Below are 20,318 nucleotides of genomic sequence, written 5' to 3' on the forward strand. Positions count from 1 at the left end.
ACCTTTAAATATAAAACAAAATGAAATAACATTCTAGTTACTTCTCTCCCCAGATTCCTTCTTTGCCAAAATGTAACTGCCCAAGTGCTTTGGACCCTCCTAAGACATAAATGGAGTTCGAAATCTGGGAGTCATTGTCTCCTGAAGTTTAACTTGATTTCAGCTCCACCGAGTCAGTGAAGAAAGAGAAGAAGGGGGCATTCTTGCTGATTTACATCTAAGGGGTGTCTGACCTTCAATGAAAACAACAGCTGGTAGTTCTTCCTGGGGAATGTGTTAATTGCATTACCAATTTATTTAATTCTAATTAAGATATGAGGGCTCTGATCAAAAGTTGCTTTCAGGATTATTTTGGATATATTGCTAAGGAAACTTTCCTGTCTGCCCATCCAAGAGTCACTTTGGCAGTCACACTGACACCACCCAAGATTTTGATTGTTGAGACAGAACCCCCTTCACATCCTGTGGCTCCAGTGAGCCCTGCTTGACTCTCTACATACCCAAAACACAGTCAGACAAGGTTTTCTCAGGTCTCCCTTAGCAGAATTTCAAGTGCCTATATCCTTAAAGTAGTTTAATTATTGTGCAGCAACAGAATAACAGCTCTGGCTGGGAGCCCTTGACAGGATACCCTGACTGAAAGACTTTGCAATCTAAGCCATGGAAGTCATGAGTCCTCAACTCCTGCTGTGTCTCTGAAACTTGGTTCCCTGGCTGCAGGTCTCTGTGCCCTTTATTAAGCAAAGGCTCAGCAGTTCAGGGCCTCTTGCCTCAGGCTCCTGCCAGCCAGAGCTCAACCTGCAGCTCCACTGCAGCTGCACCCAGAGCAGCCTGAACCGAATTTCACACTGAATTTCACTGAATTACTTGCACGATATTTTACTGTATCTGAGATTGAAAGGTGTCCAGTGCATGTTTGTGTTTTTTGTGACAGAGTAATACAAGAATAAATGTATGATTTTGATTTCCACAGGAGCAATGTCTGGAGGCTTCAGCTTTCAGGTGACAGATGGTTTGAACTTTGCACCCCGACAGATTTTTAGCATCACGGCTCAGATGCTGGTCATTAGCCTTGAAGTGAACAAAGGGCTCAGAGTCTTTCCAGGTCTGTTTTTTGAGGTGATCATGATTTTATCCACTTTAAAATACTGCCTAATACAGAGTTATTTTTCAGATACTTAACTGACTAAACTACAGAAAACTGTAGCTGGGAACATTTATATATGTTTTTAAAAAAAGGGTCAATGTTTTCTCAAACCGCGTACTGCTGATTTTGCTTTGGAATCTTTAACTTTCTTATATATGCATGCTTGGAATCTTAGAAACTGGCAGTGAAATGTTCAAGTACAGTGTGATAATAACTCTGTCTGTCTAAGCTCTGGAGATTGCCTATTCAGGTTTGTTTAAAATCTCTGTAGTCCATTCAAATATTTAGAGATGACTTAGGTGGTTGTGAAAGTGCCTTGTTAAAGCACTAAAAGAGTGAAGCTTGTGTCTGTGAGATTCTGAATAGCACATGTAAATTTTCCAGGTTACTAGTTGATTTTTCTTTTGTTTAAAATGAGATATAGACAGCAGCACAGACTCACTGAGGAATCAGAAAGACTGAAAACTTTGATTCATATTTGTGCATTTGTAGCTAGTTGGTTCATCAGCTGAGGATTTTTTAAATGAAATCGTACCATTGAAGGAGTGTTGCTGTGCTAAGAGGTCTCACCAGAGCCGTTTACTCCTTTGCTCTGGCAAGAATATTCTCTCGTTGATTTAGGAATGTAACATTTATTGCAGGATTATAGGAGAAGTAAAGATTAGTTTTCTCTCAGCAATATCTTGCATCATGCTTTTGTTTGTGCTTCCTTCTTTCTTTTTTTTCTCTGAGTGTGATCTTTAGAATCAGAGAGATACTAAGAATTTGCAGAGTTCTAGAGGTTGTAATCTGTACCTTGATTTATTAATTGGATATGTAAGAGGAGCACTTTATCTTCCTAAACTTCTGGAATATGCGTTGCATAAACAAAGGTTTGCAACAAAAGCCACTTAAATACAGACAACAAAAAATGAGATTGTAGCAGCATGATCTTCTAATTTAGTCAGTATAAATGGGATTCACATAAATCCACTTACAAAGCTTATTAACCTACAATTTTGGTGTGTAGGGTTGCCTTGGGAACAAGGGGTTTACTTCTATCTTAAGCCAATGATAACTGTAAGAAAAATATGTCCAATACTTCCATAGAAGGTGAAGTCTCTAGGCTGTCAATCAGTTCTTCAGTTTACAAAATCCAGTATTTCTTTCAGCACTGCAAACTGTATTCATCCAGGATTGCAGTTTTTTTTCCTGAATTCTTACTTTGGGTTAGCAAAATTTCTTTTAGATGTTACAAAGTGTTACTAACTTTTTTACATGTTCTCTTTTTCGTATTTTTTAGAGACATTTTGAAGCTGTATGGCTTTCAGCTGTACTTTGCCATCATGAAATGACTATTACAACAACAAGGGTGCCAAATGATTGATATATATATATATAAAAAACCAGCCAGTGTCCTCCTAAATTTTATAGCACTACTAAAAAAGGTTAATTTTGAGCTAGCCTGAGAAATCTTCTCTCTGAGTTAGTAAAAATTGAATTTATTGTGAAGAGTTTACCGTGTCTTCATGACTGGGTATAAACTATTCTCCAAAATATATTGTTCTGCAATTTTATAAGAGCGTGAACTGCTCTTTTTTGTGTTGGGTATACCAGATCTGTTTATATAATTTGCAGATTTTTTTCTGTTTTAACAGAAGCTGGTTTTATTCATCATACTCAGAAAATTGACTGCTAGATATATTAGCTTTTTCTGCTGTATGCTAGGTATACACTATGGAAGGATTTGCTTCTTCAAGAAGGCAATTGCTCAACCAAGAAATGAGCTGAGTTGATTTGAGGAAAGTAAGCCTGACTTGTAGTTCACTGGAAGCAGACCTGTCTAATCAGTCTATAGATGAGATGATTTATAACTGTTTAGCAGTGATAGGAAGAATGCTCATGCCAAAGCATTTTCCAAATCTTAAATGTAGGCCATAAAAATATGTAACAAGATTAATAGGCACCAACATTATGCTGTTGCACTCTGCTTGAATTGATTAGCTTGGCCCTCCTCTGTCACCTGTTCTTGTTGTATGTCTTCTTCTTCTCTGTTCCTGTTCCCTGTGGGTGGGGTGGAGTTTTTGTGACCTCTCCTTCTGTGATTGGGAACACACAGGCAGTGTACTCACTTCATTTTCCTTCACCCCGTGTGCTGGCTGAAAAATAACCTTCCCCTCCCTCTTGAGGTGTCAGACAGAGAACTGCTGTGGGTGCCAGGGAATGTTCTCAACTTTTAGATCAGAAGTGGGTGAAGGAGAAGGTTATGTTTGGAGGAAATGCTTACAGAAAAGCATGATAGACTTTGTTGTCTGTGTCTCTAGACTGTTTCAGCCTGTGGTGTTCTGTGAGTGAGGTCAGGTCTGTTAGGCATCAAGGGGGCTCTGTGAGACCAGGTGTGATACCCTGTGATACATGTGTATGGTCATGAAAAATTGGAGCAGTAACTTCCATCACTTCCGTGTGACCATGTTACTCTGTTAAGACAATAAGGCCTGATTTACATAACTAGCAGGTTATTGATAAATAATTGCATTTGCAGATTTATGTGGTCTGATTAACTGTTATGCTAAGTTGTACATTTTTGACCACATCTGCTGTATGCACAAAGTCATGGTTCCCTCCCTCCCTGTCACAGAAAAAAACGAAAAGAAGGGAGAGGAAGAGGAGGGAGACTTCTTCAATTAAATATTGTCTGGGAGAATTTTTCTTGACCTGGGAGACTCCTTCACTTTTCAAAACAGTATGGACACAGAGAGACATGGAAAGATAAAATTAGGAGAACAGCCAGAGACAGAAGATCTTATAACAATTCTGTTTGAAAGTAGCTGTTATTCGAACCAGAGCACAACCAGAGTCCTGGTATTAATGGCTTTTAAAGCATTCCTATTCTTCACTGCCCTTACCATATTTTTTTTTTCTTCTGAATATTACAGCATCTGTCTATGTATCTATGTATCTGTGTATCTATCTATGCATCTATCTATCTATCTATCTATCTATCTCATATCTGTTAGTTTGTCTTATTCTTGTAGCATAGTGCTTTATTTAAGATGGATTGATATTTCAGACTTCAAGTATATTTACTGCCATAAAGTATTTGAATTTATGTATTGAAAACTATATAAGCTTGTTGTCCAAGGAGAAGAGAAAATCTGAAAATGGAGACAGAATTGGGGATACAGGGGCAATAGGGTGATGGTAATCTTGCTCCTCTAAAATTATTTTCGAACATAAATTTTAGTTTGCTGATTTTGTACCTTAAAACTGCGTCAAAAAGAAGCCAGATTTTTTTTTATTTTTTTATTTTAGGAAGTAGCTAGCTTTTAGGAAATTACTGCCCCAGCTGTGTCAAGAATTGTCTTGTTTGACTAATGCCAGAGAGCTCTTCATAATCTTTAAGCCAGAAGGTAGTAACCTTAGTAAGGTTAGTGTGTTGCTATGTATTAAAAGGATTTTGTTAAACTCAGTCTCCATCTATCTTAATAAATAATGCATTATTTCAGTTTAGGCTGTTATTTCTGTTATATGGTATTCGTCCTAGTTTGTTTAATTCAGTACTTACATTTTAATTTTAGGTAATGAAAATCCTATTTCATACTGATAAAGCATATTTTTGTTAATGATTGATTTTGTTTTATGTGTTCACTAGAAGCTTTGCATTGTTGAGGCTTCTCTGAGTTGCATCACGTATGTCTTCTGTCACAACTGGGAGTACCAAAAACATTGTACTGTGAATTCAGTTCTAGACATGTGATGTAGAAACAGAACTTCTTATATAATCTCTCTTCTATACTTCAGGTAGTTTTTGCAGAAACCAGTATTTAGCAACTACATGTGCTGAAGAGAAGTGCATTTTTTACATTTTTAAAACAAGGGTACGTCCTACTAACGGGCTTTTTAGTTGAAAAAGCTATGGAAGGGTTGTAACCAGAAGGTAACTTAGAAAAACCCTGCTGATCTTATAGAATGTTATTAAAATGCTAAGTAGAATACCTGTGTTAGAGTGTGAGTTGTGCATTCAAAACATAGACTTTTGGAAAAAAATGCTGTTTTAAATCTTCTTCCTATACTTGATATTTTTCAGGTTCCAGGAAACCGATTTCACAGCGTGATCTGAAAGCTGTAACCAATGATGTGACCAATGCAGGAAACAGAACTATAACTTTTGTGATTGTAAGTTCCCCAAAACTTGGAAGGCTGATCAGAGTAGATTCTGATACCACTCAGGAAATCTTCAGTTTTACGCAGTCTATGGTAAGCATTTACGTTATAACAACCAGTTGAGGGATAGATTGTTACTTCAGAGGACTTACCAGTTGCTCATTCTTAATGTGATCCCTTTATATCTGTTAAGTAACCAGGCATATGTGACCCATCAGTGCAATCACCCAGATTTGCTATGTCATTAAGTATCTGGCATCTAGTAATGAACACAAGAGGAGCCTTTGTTCCCTTCTGCTTGGATACTAGCAGGGTCTTGGCAATTCCCGCTGTTTTGCTTGTAACACTGTTTGTCAAGAAGAGCTGTTCTGATGCCATTAACCAGCAGTCAGAGGTTGGAAGCCTTTAGTTTTTGGCAGAAGGAGCAGCCTTTTTCTCTATGAAAAGTCCAAGTATCAGATTCATTTCAGCTGTACAGTCCTCATGGGTGTCTCCAAGATGACTTTTATTGACTGGATTGGCTGTGGTACTAAGTGTTAAAAGTATCTTAACTGTGATACAGGTTCTCTTATTGAATGACTAAAACGTGGCAGCTTATGTAACTTGATGGAAATATTCTTCTGCAAAAGGAATTACTTGTCTGTGTGCAGAATCTAGATATAAGTATCTTCAGCATGCATTAAGCTATTCTCAGAAAACTGAAGTGAGGGAGATAAAATGGGGTCAAGTCTTCTGACTTTGCTTATGGGGAAACATATGTTTACAGATTTTAAATGTAGCTATTAGATTTAGTATATGAAGAAATAAGAAAATATATTGGCCAGAATTTGAAACTTGGGCACTAACACCTGGAAAAAGGATCTTTTTTTATTTCTTGTCATCAGACTTTGAAATAACCTGACCAAGGACAGTTGTAGAATGGGTCTCCACCTGGACTTTAAAAATCAAGATGAACACAGAATTGTTCTCATAAAAAACATGTAATCTTGCTATGTTACTGGTCTTGTCTCAAAAGTTGCTGAGTTTTCTCTTGTTTTATGAAAGAGATTACTTGTATAATGACACTATACCCTTCTCATCCCAAAATGTATGAGTATTACATGAAACAGTTAACATTTCAGCTAAGGTTTTGAAGTGTCACTCTTTTTTCCTATGGATATGACCATTATGTGTCTTTATCAGACACTACCATGTCAGAACATGTCACTTATTCTCTGTAGCTTTAGTTTTTACTAATGTATAGCTAACTTTCCTTTTAACTTTATAAATTGTGTAAGGTTTTGGGCTGAAATAATATGTATGCTTTTCTTGTCTGTTGGAGGTATTTCTATTGGCCATTTTAATTTTGAACTAGTAGAGCTAAATGACTTCTTGCAGGTGGACTTCAAGTATCCAAACAAGTGTGCTATTTATTCTGGTAGAGAATGAGATATAAGGGAGAGAAAGAGGATCCTAAGTAAACTTTCAGTCCAGTGTGTTGTAATCACAGGAAGCTGAATGTGAGTGAAGAAAATTGCATTTATGTTACAAACACTGTATATTTTCTGTGTAATGGAGAGTAAAGTATTTGGTAATAAGCTTGTAAAACTGAAAATTGAAAAAAATTTTGCATTAGTGTAGGTCTGTGGGTTTTCATTGACTTAATTCTGTGTTGAGGAGCTTGAAATTTCACTTTGGAAAAGTAGTTATTCCTTTTGCTAAGGGACTGAACTCTTTTGTATGCCCTGTGGTTTATTGCTTTGTTGCCAAAGGAAAGAAAAACCTAACTTGCATTCCAAGACATTTTTCTTGAACAGATGTTGTTCAGCTAATATAAGAAAATTATTTGCACATTTAACAATTTGAGTAACACGGGAGTTTTTCAATATAATGTTTGCTTTTTGTTTTTCTCTGCAGTACTTTCTGTGATATCTTAGAAGTATTTTCATCTTGCAGCAAGCCACAACTTTTTCATTATATAGAGTCGTTGCAGAGGTAAACACAGAAAGCCTTACCAATTCCATTCTGTTCTAAGCCCAGACATAAGAATGGATTTGCAGTCAAAAAACCCCAAACAAGCAACCAGTTAAGATTATACTAAATACCACTGAATTTAAAGGGTATGTATTGTGCCTGTATTTGTTACAAAAATTTGCTGGTCTCAGCTTGAGGTCCTAGAGAATTTTTGGAAAGTTAACCCTGACCTAACATATCCTTTTGCGATTAATTTTTTTTTTTTTGTTTGTCCTATAATGGCCATTAAGAATTAATCAGTACAGGGAAAGCAGAAACCTGGAGATGTGCATAAAGAATTTTGTCACATCGGTCTAAATGTTTTAGAGAAAAATTGGGATAGTTGTGAGGCTGCTATGAAAACTGACCTTGAAAGCCCAGTTTGCTTAGTGATCTCAGTGGGGGCTGTTGCAGTAATTTCAGGATTCAATCTCTCTGTATTCACACCTCAGAATCTGTACTGCTAAAATGCTTCATCTGTGATAACAGCAAGGGGGCTTTGTTTTCTTTTTTCACGTCTTTCAAGCATATGTGACAGAAATGTGTACTAATGAGTCACTTCAAGGTGTTTGCAGAGTATGAGGAGTGTGTTAAAATAGTAAATTTAAAACCAGCAATGTCTCAGTCAGGGATCTTTCTGGCAGTTACAAACTAACACATGCAGGCCTGGTCAGGGGTTGCTGTGCCAAGGATTTAATAGTTGTAACTCTAATCCCTCAGGCCACTGAATGAATTATCAAGCAGACCAGATGCTGAATCTACTGAATAAGATTCAGTAAGTGTTCCAGTCTTGCTGTCATTAGGAATTCTATTACAGTTCCAATGTATTATAGTATTGATCTTAAAAATCAGGTATAGTTCCAGCTGATGAGAAATAATATGAAAATACTGCCTTTTGCTTTGGGGTCTAAAGAGATAAATGGTTTTATCTTGTATGTGCATTTGTTCCTCTGGAGGTTTACTTCAGTATCTTGCAGTACTTTGAAACTTGGTTACTCACAATGGACTGATTAAATTCCTTGAGTACGATGACCTGCAAGGTCCATGCAGGCAGGGATAGGACAAACCTGATTGTTTCCTGTCTTTTAGGAATCCCTGTCTTCCTGTGACGTAGAAATTTTACACTATGTAGTTCCATCCAATTTTTCTTATAAGTGAGAGTAAATAACAGTCATCATTACACTTTCTTCTGGTTTTCTTAGTCTCTTACCAAGTATCTTTTGCTATTTGCAGGAAATAACTGCGTCAAAGTCCTTCTCCAGCCTTCAGCCTTTCATATGCTTTTTCAAGACAAGTAATCCAGCCCTGATGGCGTTCTTACAAAAAAACCCCTAGGTGTATGATACTCTGATTTACTAAAAGTACAGTCTATCTGAGCTCATGATAACCATATCCATTGCTAGTTTGAGATAGTTTCTCAGTGTTATATGTATCTTCTGCTCTTCCTATAAGGCTTTTACTAAGCACTCATGCCCAGTAACATTTCACTTAATTTCAGGTGTTTTTCTGGCAACACAGAATCCATCTTTCTCTTAAGAGAAATGCAGGATAATTTCAGTGTACATACAGGCTGGATTGATGGGCCAAGATCAGTGCTTTGAGGTTCAACAGGGCCAAGTGCCAAGTCCTGCCCTTGGGTCCCAACAAGCCCAGGCAGCTCCACAGGCTGGGGCAGAGTGGCTGGAAAGGAGCTGGGGGTGCTGGTGGCAGCAGCTGAACATGAGCCAGGCTGTGCCCAGGTGGCCAAGAAGGCCAATGGCATCCTGGCCTGGCTCAGCAATAGTGTGGCCAGCAGGAGCAGGGCAGGGATTGTCCCCCTGTCCTGGGCACTGGTGAGGCCACACCTCGAGTGCTGTGTCCAGTTCTGGGCCCTGAGTGCAGGAAAGACACTGAGGGGCTGGAGTGAGTCCAGAGAAGGGCAGGGGAGCTGGGGCAGGGTCTGGAGCACAAGTGCTGTGAGGAGCAGCTGAGAGAGTTGTAATCGTTTAGCCTGGAGAAAAGGAGGCTTAGGAGAGATCTTATCACTCTTTACAGCTACCATAAAGAAGGTTGTGCCCGGGTGGGTGTTGGCCTCTTTGCCCGAAGTAACTAGTAGTAGGATGAGAGGACATGGCCTCAATCTGTGCCAGGGGAGGTATAAATGGAATAGTAGGATACCTTTCTTCATGCAAAACATGGCCAAGTATTGAACCAGACTTCCTAGAAAAGTCATTGGATCATCAACCTGGGCATTTTAAAAGACATGTAGATGTGGCACTTGGGACATGGTTTAGTGGTGAACTTGGCAGCCCTGTGTTAACAGTTGGGTTTGATCTTACAGGTCTTCTACAGCCTAAACAATTCTATGATTCTATATACACTGTACATGGACTAGGGTACAAAGGTCTCTTTGAACAATGTTCTCAAGATATTTTTTGCTGTCCTTAACTCTCCTCTATTTATAATCACCTTCCTCTTAAACACGTCTTCTCTTTACCTGGAATAGGTTGATGAAGGTGTGATCATGTATGAACATTTACATGCTGAGTCAGCTGACTGGAGTGCAGAAGATTTCTTTACATTTACAGTCTCCTCTCCACCATCAGCTCTGGATATCCAGATGTTCCATGTTGTCATTTCATATGAAACTGACAGGCATGATCAGAATAGTCGTCTTCTAGCAAATACAGGTAAAATACTTGGTTGTTTGGGCTCAAAATTGTTTTGGATCTACTAGAGGTCCATTGAAGAATGAACAAAAAAAAAGTTTCTTTCTTTTCAGTAAGCTGTGACCAGAATACTGAAGGGTAGTAGCTTGTAAAGCTGCATTCACTGCACCCTTAGAAATGAGGTAGCTGCATATGTTTGATGCTTCCTACAGCTGTATAAGATAGTTAGTTTTCTATAATGGTAGGTGAAAAACACTATCAGAAGCTTTGAGATACTGGTATTTCTTTATTCTTAATGCATCAGTCAAAGATCTTGTCTCTTATATCTGATTGTATTTTAAAAGTAGTGGCCATATTTTTAGCCATGACATGTGGAAATAAGGATACTACAAAGGAGAAAATTTTTTGAGCATCATCAGTGTTTAATATGTAGTTTCTGAAATAGTGCAACTATAAACTATTCAGTTTCTAATATTCTCTTTTCATTTCTGCCAGGTGCCACAGTCCAGGAAGGAGGTAGAGTATTAATCAACAAAACAAATTTAGATGCTTCAAACCTATTGATTAAGCTACCTGATGTACAGCGCTCCAAGTATGAAGTCTGGTATCAGGTTCTATCTTTACCCCAACATGGCATGATTGTTGCTGGAGAGCAAAATATTACCAAAGAAAAGCCTAACTTCTCCCAGTATGTACTTGACAAATTTGGAATTATATATATACATGATAATTCTGAATCTCTAAATGACAATTTCACTTTTGCTGTTTGGTTAAACCTAAAGAGCAAGCCTGCTACAAAGCCCCATAGCGAAGTTTTAGAGGAAATGTTTAATATCACTGTTTTCCCAGTGAATGATCAATCTCCAGAACTGAAGACTAAAAGATTGCACTTGAAAGTCCTGCAGGGAGATATGTCAGTGCTGGGGCCAGAGAATCTGAAAGTTGAAGACTTAGATAATGCCCCAGCTGAGCTGAAGTACACCATTGTTAGTAACCCCAATAATGGTTACTTAGCAATGAAAAGCAACCTCAGTGTCTCTATAAAAGATTTCACACAAGCTGATGTTGACAGTGGTAAAGTCTGGTTTGTCCAGGATGGAAGTTCATCTTCTGGGGTGTTTTATTTCAGTGTGACTGATGGTAAACATCGCCCTTTATACAAACTGTTCAGTCTTGAAGTCATACCAATTGCTCTTGTCCTAGTCAACCTTACCAATGTTGTGCTGCCACAAGGCCAGACATCTGTCACTATTACTGACGTTCAGCTTTCAGCTGTCACAAATGGAAAAAGCACTAATATTATGTATGAAATAACTCAGCCACTCAAGTATGGGCACCTCATGATTGGAAATGAGCAGGTTACTAAATTTGAGCAGGCAGATTTGTACTTGGGAAGGCTCTCTTACCACCTGACAAATCTCACTGCTTCCAATGAAGTACTGGAATTTATGCTTTTTACTGCAGAAGGCAATCTAACAGGACAAGTGCTGAACATCACAGCAAAGCCTTTAGTACAAATTGTATCTGACCTGCAGATTTCAAATCAAGCAGTTTATAAATTTGGAAGCAGTGACCTGGATGCTTCTGAGCTAGCCAATTTGACAAACAGTAATCCTAGATTTGAAGTGGTAGTGCCCCCCTCTCATGGAAGGATTGTAAAGAAAAGGTTTGTCAATGATGCTACGTTTGAAGACATCCAGACGTTCACCCAGGCTGACATTGATAGTGGTGTTTTGCTTCTGGACATAGACACAAATATGACGGGCATTGATCTATTGAATGACTCATTTACATTTATACTCAGGGCAGATGCTGTGCAGCCTGCTATTGGCTATTTTCAGTATTCCATTGTGCCAAACAGTCCTCCACTTGCGCAGGGTTTTACAACAGAAGTGCCTTTTGTAACCAGCATAACCACTTTCAAGGCTCACTCGACCCCAAAGGATGAGGCACCAGCCTTCTCACAGTATGAAGAGTCTGCAATAGCACCGCAGAAGACTGAACCAACTATGTGGCATGGGCAGAATCACTGGGGAAACTTGCATGAGGAAGGTCCACTGCTAAATCAGGCAGTGGGAACAAGTGTATCTGTGGAGTTGAAGACTACAAACCAGGTTAATGCTGGGAGTCCCAGAGTGCAGGCAGGTGAAAACAACCCTTGGTACATCATTATCTCCCTGGTCCTGGTGTCTGTGCTACTCATTGTTGCTGTTACTTCTGTGTGCATTTTGTTAATGTGTCAGAAGAAAGAGAAGACAAAACCTTTAGTCAAAAGTCAAACAGATGCAATCCTGAGTAGTGCAGATCAATGTCTGGAACGGAGCTTGACTGTGCCCACTGTCACAGTGACTCCTCTCCTGAAGGGGGCTGAGAGAAGTACAGCCTCAACATTCATGGCAGTGAAACATGAGCAGCTGCTTCCTACAGTGGTTTCTCCAACTACAGAAAGGAATCTGAAAAACAGCTTTTTAAATCTTGATCCTGAAATGATCCAATATTGTCGAAAAACAAACCCAACTTTGAAGCACAATCAGTACTGGGTATAGCTACACCAATTTTGGTGATGCTAATTGATGTAGTATGGAAAAGTGAATATATATTGTTGACATGTAATTTGTTCTGTATTACACTCATTTATTATAGTTCAAATGATACACTGTGTGTTAGATGAAATCTAAATACCTGTGAAATAATAATAATAATAGTAATAATAATCCTACTGATTACAGTGGCTGTAGTAGAAGATTTGCAGTTGGTATGTCAGCAAAATTCTCACTTAATTCAGTTGGGAATTTGGGCTCATGGATTTTGAGTGCACCCCATGTATGCAGTATTTTTTATTTCCCATGACAGGTAAAATAGAATGTTCTGTCATAGATTATATACTTTTAATAGAATTGTTGCATTTTTTTAAAGAAAAAACCTAATTTTGCTATAAAAGTCTTCTATTCCTTCTGAATCACTACTTCTCTTTGAAGAACTTCAAATTGTTTCAATAAGTAATTTTTCCATGGTGCTAATTTCAATAATGTAATTTTGACCTGAAGGCTGTTCAGAGGCCAATATTAAAGAAACGAAACTGTGAATATTTTGATAGGTGTCCAGACTGGATATCCAGAATTTAATTCAACAACAACAATACAGCTGTGAATAAGAGTTCTGAATAAGGGTGCTATACTGTGAGATGTTGTTTGTTCTTTTGGTTTCTTTTTTCCTTATTTGATACTGGACTCTTGCCTTTAGTGTCTGAAAACTGGTAAAATCCATCCTTTACCTCTACTCCACATGATAAAAACTGAGTATCTGTCAAGTCAGCCTGTTTGCTTAATTACCTTTAGGCTTAGATTATGTCCAGATGTGCATAAAATTTCCAGCTCCTGAAAAGGGGTGAATTCTGCTTTCAGTGAAGCAAGCAAAATTTTCTCTGGAGCCTATGTACTCAAGCAGATGGCAGTAGAATCAAGTCCTGTGCTGCATACTGTTATGTGTCCTGGAGCTACTTAGAGAAGCAATCCTGCAAATGTAGTATTTAGCCTCTTCTGGAGATTCACAGTTTACCCTTCATCTTCCAGAACACTGAAAAAATATGTCTTCTGCACTACTGTGAAGTACTACATACTCCTTTGCTCTGGTGATAAAATGTGCAATAATTTCTGTGCAAAGGGAATATTTTACTCTTTTGGAAATGCAAGATCAGTAATGATGTGCAGTCTCCAGTTAAGGCACAATTTTATTTCCACTGAGAACAAATAATAAAATTCCTGTTGACTGCAAAGAATGAACTGACTTCAAGGAAATGGCACTGTGATCATAACCAGTCTCTTATTGACAGTGAACTTCTCATCTACTTTTCACCTTTAAATTGCTACTCCTTTCATCCAGCCTCTTTGTAAAAACACTGTTCTCAGCAATCTGAGCACTGCACCCTCTCAGTAGACACTAGAATGCCATTTTTATTTAGGCCTAATTTTATTTAGGTACTGCTATTTTATAGAATGAATTTACTGACCTCAAGATCCTTGGTGTTATTCATTTAACACTACTTTGTTTTGGATGATTTTTTTAAATTGTTGATGATTAAGTGTATTTCTGTCATTTATAGATTGCAGTTATGGGAATTTTTCACCCACAAGGAGGGCCAGATGTAAACTGTGCTTGCTGCTGTATTTTGGGAGCTGAACACAGGAGCAGTGGAGGTAGTCCTCATCTTTTCCACCTCTGCTATGGGCAGACATGATTGTAGTGCATTTTTGAGAGCCCACTTTAAGAAGAGTAGTCCACATCAGTGGAAAATATACAAGCCACATCTTCAGAGGGTCAACTTACTAGAGCACTAGAAACTGAAGAGGTGAACCTTTTCCCTGATGCCAGCGTGTGAGTTCAAGTATGTGATCAGCATAAAGTGCTCTGGGTGTTCAGGTGTCTCGGGTGGATCACTGTAGAGCTGTGTGGTGGGACCTTTTCTGCTTTCCCAAAGGAGGTCTCTGGGTCTGTTCTGAGTGACTCTCAGCCTGAGAGCTGGTGTTGGCATTCGCCACAGCCCTTCACTCTTCGTGGAAGCTGTATGTCTCGTGCCATTTCCTGGGACCCTTTCTACCAACACCAAACAGACACCAGCTTCCTCCAGATCCCAGCTGTCAGCTGCAGCCTGCCTCCAATGCCTTCTAGACAGTAGCAGCAGCCTGATCCCTTTACACCGTCTCCAGCCCACTCTCTAAGGAGGAGTAAAGAATTTTAATCTCAGCACTTTCCTGACACATGAAGAAGCCTGCCTCGCATTTTTCTAGTTCTGAGACCTTCTTGTCAACAGCAAGACACCTCATGCTCCAAATCCTACCAAGCAGTGTGCCTACAGTTTGATACCAAAAATAGTGCACTGCTGAAACGACTCCTGGAGTCTGGTGACAAAATCCACACTGTCAGCTTATGACAGGGTGAACAAATATACAGAAATGAAACGTGTTCTTTGTGAGATTTTGCTGAGTGTATTGGTGTAAAGACAGGTTGCCTGAATTTGTAGTGTTCAGTGTGCGGTGGAGATGGAACATAGGGCTAATGTAGTGCTGGTGATGTAGAAAATGAGATCATGACATAATAGTAAAAAAAACTGCAGTGCAATTATAACTGTACAATTGAATGGCCGTTCTGGAGTTTGAGCATTTATGTGCTAGGAAGAAAAAATTACTAAATAAGAACATTGAAAAAGTTGGTAGAATTTGTGCTGGTTCTTTTGGCATTAGCATAAGGGACTTATGCTAAAATCTTGCTGTTTCCAGAGTGGTTTTGGTTGACAATAGATGTTCATTTCAAGTAGACTAGCCATTATGGGATTGTATCTTGTGCATTCTGCTCAATTTTTAAAGCATTGTGGGTTGGGGGTTTTTTTCAATTTTGTTTTTGTTTTTATAGTTAAAATCAGCCCTAAGACCTAATTAATCAGGGAAGTGTGCCAGCATTCAGTTTTCTTCCTCAGTTTTTGCTGCTGTGAGACAGCTGTGCCAGAGTACCTTCTATATTATGGAATGTTTTGATGAAAACTTTACATGAATGTAAGTTTATTGTTGATCAGTGATTACTCGGTTTAATGCAAAATGCAGCAGTAATATTGTAACTGATAACTATATATGAATTTAGCTTTAAAATCCCACCCTGAATCCCTAGGAAAAAAACCCTCAAAATTAAAGACTCTGATTATGTTAAACTTTCCCTTTGGGCAGTACAGAATAGCCTTTGGCAGAGGATGGTTTATCTTGTTCATACATAGATATTTAATATAGCTGAGATCAGTCTGCTCTGGCTTAGTTAGTCCAGATTTGAGATAATAAAAACTAGCTAGAATGAATCTCATACTGGGTTTCCTAAATTACACTTAAATTAGAAAATGCAAAAAAACCCACCCCATTTTGTGCTTATGGATTCTTTTGAGATTCTAGGAATGCACATATTTTATGGTCAGAATCTGGCTTGAATATTTTGGTTGTTTTCCTTGGCCTTGAAGTTGTGCGTTTTAAGTAGTGAAGATGAGGTTTCTGAAGGATTCCCCTTTATACCAAATGGAGTTCTAATCTGTAATATGAAAGTGCCTTGAAAACATAAAAAATCAATAAACTTTTTGTTTATAATCCATGCACTTAATGTTTTTGTGCTTTCTTTAAAGATCTGTGAAGTGCATAGACACAAGAGAATCCCACTGCCAGTAACAGCATTTTTCAGAGTTTTCCAGTGTTGTATTTTTTAAATTGCACATACGCTGGAGTGGCTGCTGTGCTGTGCCCAGTGCAGCTTAGTGTGTGTGGCTGGAAAAGGAGGGACATCTCATTGTGCACCTAACCTGGCCGTGTCCAGCACTTGTAGGAATGTAACATCAAAATAAATGTATTGATTTGAACTTGCTCAAACAGGACTGCATTGGGTTTATTTCAGAAGGATTTTCTGTTATTTAACTGCACCTGATTTTAAAATATCAAGTTCTTAAATACATTAATGTTAATACATTAGTGCTGTTTCTTCTTAGATTTTCATCTTGATCAAAAGTACCTCCTCACTCCATCCTCACACCAAATGCACTGTTCAACCAAATATTTTTTTCTAAATCAGAACTTAGCTGGTTTGTGGTCGTTCCTGTAAACTGAGGTAAGGAACTTCCTCTTGAGACATCAGAAATGCTGGTTACCCTGGGGAGCAGCTTCCGGTACGCTATGAATCAGTGCCCTGTGCACAGAAATCTATCAGCAGTAGTGAGTTGTGTCCCCCTCCTACACCTCAGAAAATACTAGTTTGTAAAGAAGAGAAAATAGTTCAGAAATAGTCATAAACTCTTTACATTTTCCTTTTATTAAAATATGGGTGAGGACAAGCTGCAAGTTTTACTGCAGTAGCCTTTGCTACCTTCTACAATTCCAGATTCAGCAGAGGGTCTACTTATGTGCCCTCCAATCTGTTTTGCACGACTTTTTTCAAGTCAGTCCTTGTGATGCTATGTTGAAGTACATTCTGTGAATATTTTTAAACAGGCTGAAAATAATTGTCCTGGCATATTCAATGGAAACTGTATTAATTTATCTTCACTCATTTCAAGCTAAATAATTCCTGCCAGAGCTTGCATATCCCAAATGCAGTCCCAGAACAAAATGTTCTTTCATTGCTGGTGAAATCTATATTTTCACATCTGTTTGTAGGGAGATTCTGCATGGTGAAATGCTTGCTTTACGTGATCATTTCCTCATTCCCAGTCTTGCTGCTTGGTTATTTCTGTGGGAATGCTTTATACATGCTGGTAGGCACTGCTAGACATGAAGTTATTTGCAGACTGAGGTTTAAGCTGCAAAACATTTGCATGGCTTCACAGTGAGAGGGGCATTAGTTTACATAAATTTGTTGGGGAAAAACAAAGGAGGAACAGATTGAGCATTGGGATGGGAGAGTCAGAACTCCTTGCAAGAACACAGGCAATAGATCAGAATAAATTTATGCAATGTAAAACATGTGACTGATCACGGTGATTTGCTCCGGATCATACACTTTATCTTGAATAGGTAGAAGATACGGTGCATGAAAGCACGTTGGTGAGGAACTTCTAAAGAGAATAAAAAACGAGTAATCAAGAGCTTGCATGTCATATTCAAGTACATATCAATGAAATTGCATCTGTTAGGGAGAGGTAGGAAGTTGCTTTGAGACATGCAAAGCCCCTGGGAAGCTCTTTTGCTGGCAGTGAATGCTGAGGAAGGGGTTGGTTAGAGAGGCAGGGGGAGATAGGAGGATTACAGAGGCAAGCTTTCTGGGATTAGATGGAGTTTCTAAAAATGGGAAGGTCTTTTGGAAGCAGATCCATGGGTTTGTTTGAAGGGCAAAGGTGATGTGCTGGACTGTGTCCTAGACAAGCAGGCTATGATCTGCCACACTGCCTAGGAAAAGTGTGAGTTTTGCTCCTAGAAGGAGAGTCCTGCTGAGAGAAAGGTGTCAAGACCCAGAAGCTCAGTTCACCTTTTCTTTTGTTTCCCTCTGCAGCTGGTAAGAGTTATTATTTGTATTCGAAATAAATTGTCTATGGCATGAACATTTTGAATTTTGAGTTAAGAAGATTCTTTCAAAAGTTCAGTTGGGAAGTTTATCAGATCAGATCACTGAAGTCCTTTATATAACCACCACCCAGACTGGCTGAGTTAAGTTGCCTAGGGTGTTATTCAGATGTTAGGTCTGTTGGCATGAATTTTACCTTAAAAATAGAATTGTAGTGACCCTAGTGTCTTGGTCAAAACGTAGAAAGGAACAGTATGAACTTGCTTCGCAGTTTGATAACTGTATTAATTGGAAGCAATTAATGGTAAATCTAGCAATCTGCAGATACTGAAAGGTATTTGTAAGTAAGGCAACAGAGGTCTTGATTTTGAGCACTGAGATAACTACACAGACAAAAATGGACCTGAGCTTAATCCTTGAAAGAAATTAATGTGTCTGGAGAGCTGATCTCATTTGCACATGACTACACAAAATACTGTTGAAAAGTACCACTAGGATAAGATTAGATCCGGTGTAGAAGTAAGCAGAAGTGGGATGAATCAACTAGAACAACTGCCTTCTTCATTGACTGTCTGAATGAGACATTGATTGTCTCGCTGAATCTGTATTAGCCATTTAAAGTCCTATACGCTTCTAGGAATGCTGCAAAATAATCATCAATGAGTGCCCATTTTCCTTCCCGAAATCACCTTGTTCCTGGTTGCAGCACTTAGGTTCATTTAGTTTTTTCTATGGTTTAGATTTCTGGGTTTCTGGGACATCTCCCTTGGTTGTGAGCATGGGACCAAGTACTTCTGTGCATGCCATTCAAGAGCAAGGAGAAAGGTAATGGTTGGTCACCACTGATCTTCTGTCATGGCCTATTCTAATCTGAACCCACAATTTAAACTTAAAGGCGCTTAAAACCCATTTCCATTTCATTGGTTCCCCAGAAAGCCTGAAAGGTTGTAAAATGGTGGGTTCATGGATCAGCTCAGAAAGCAGAAGCTTGTTCCCTCAAAGCCAAGCTCAGCCTGTGCTGTGCTTGGCAGACCTTGGACATTTAGCAGCCTATTTCATGTCCCACTAGGCTGCTGCACAGACAGAGGGTGAGAGTCTTTGCTGCCCGGCCTCTCTGCACTCCTCCTGCTTTCAGAGAGAGGTCCTCTCCTGCATCCTCAGTGGAGTGGCAGAAGGAGTTGCTCTTAGGGGCTTCCAGGCAGCGAAGCCCTGATCTAGTTTCACAGGTGCCCTGCTGCCACCCTGCTGGAGGTCTCAGGCTGGCAGCTGTGAGCAGAGGGAAACTGAGAAACACATAAGCACATGTTCTGCTTTGGTTTTAACTTCCTTATAAAAAAACAAAAGCCAGAAAAACCTTTTTTAAGAAACACAGAAGAATAATATATAAGCACATATATAAATCAGATCCTCTGTCAGATTCTGGAATAATTGTAAATAGTGCATCTACTCCCAGGCACTAGACCTACAGTCTGTATATGATGGATGTGCATATTGAATGCCATTTTGCCCATTACTTCAGTGATAGTTTAAGTCATTCTCCATTGTGGGTGCTGTAATTTTTCTTTAACAAGTCTGAATGCCTAGGAATTCACTTGTCTCTGTTAAGGACCTGTTATGTGGTTTAATTGCTCATTGGCCAGAAGTCACCAGTGTTTATTTTATTGGAAAGTTCAATTAAAATATGTTCATGTGCATAGAATTTGGAACAGAAAATTCCTAGTTCTTCAAATGTTTGTAGGTCTTTGTAGCTCCAAACCTCTTGGAGCTGATAAATGTATTTCAAGGAATAGCATGGCTGCTATTGGCAACTTGTCTAAATTTTACTGCTTTGGAAAAAACACCAACCTGCTACACACGGATAACTGTAGAATAATTTGGAATAAATAGCAAAATTTATTTTGTCTTCACTCTTTTCTAGTATGCAAGACATGAACCTGTTTATTTCTTAACTATTGATATAACAAACAAAATAAAACAAAAATGATAAAGCCAGTTGTTTGTAAGGTCAATGCAGAGTCCACTGAGATTGAGTGCCTTTCTTTAGGCAGTGCAGAGCAGATGTAACTGGAAATGTGTTTGGATGCTGTGTGGGTAGATCATCCAACTGGTTATACTGACAGCATGTGCTTAAGTAATACCAAAGATGGATCCAGCAAGTATCTCAAAAAGGTGTTTTATTTTCTTGTTTGAAATTTCCATAGAGGCATGGAAATTGTTGTTTTCCTGTTTGGAGATATTTATATTTACAAAGTATTTCACTGAGCACAGCTTTTTGACCCATGCTAGAATACATGACACAAGTGACTAATAGCTTCCGTGCAAGCATGTGATACGGAGAGAGGGAGATGCCTGACTCAAAGTTTCTG

General features: G+C 38.8%; 1 protein-coding gene across 1 annotated transcript in view; it reads left to right on the forward strand.

Moving 5' to 3' along the window:
• The window catches only part of LOC131573819 (chondroitin sulfate proteoglycan 4-like), a 36,883-nt gene extending 20,836 nt beyond the window's left edge, over positions 1-16,047 (forward strand). The window contains exons 7-10 of the mRNA XM_058828094.1: positions 974-1,105; positions 5,214-5,383; positions 9,768-9,951; positions 10,426-16,047. Coding sequence (XP_058684077.1) covers positions 974-1,105; positions 5,214-5,383; positions 9,768-9,951; positions 10,426-12,476 — 2,537 coding nt within the window. The 3' untranslated portion in view covers positions 12,477-16,047. The remainder of the gene's footprint in view (positions 1-973; positions 1,106-5,213; positions 5,384-9,767; positions 9,952-10,425) is intronic.
• Positions 16,048-20,318: the final 4,271 nt, after the last annotated feature.

This window comes from Poecile atricapillus, chromosome Z, assembly GCF_030490865.1.
Source record: "Poecile atricapillus isolate bPoeAtr1 chromosome Z, bPoeAtr1.hap1, whole genome shotgun sequence".
In the NCBI taxonomy this organism is placed as follows: Eukaryota; Metazoa; Chordata; class Aves; order Passeriformes; family Paridae; genus Poecile; species Poecile atricapillus.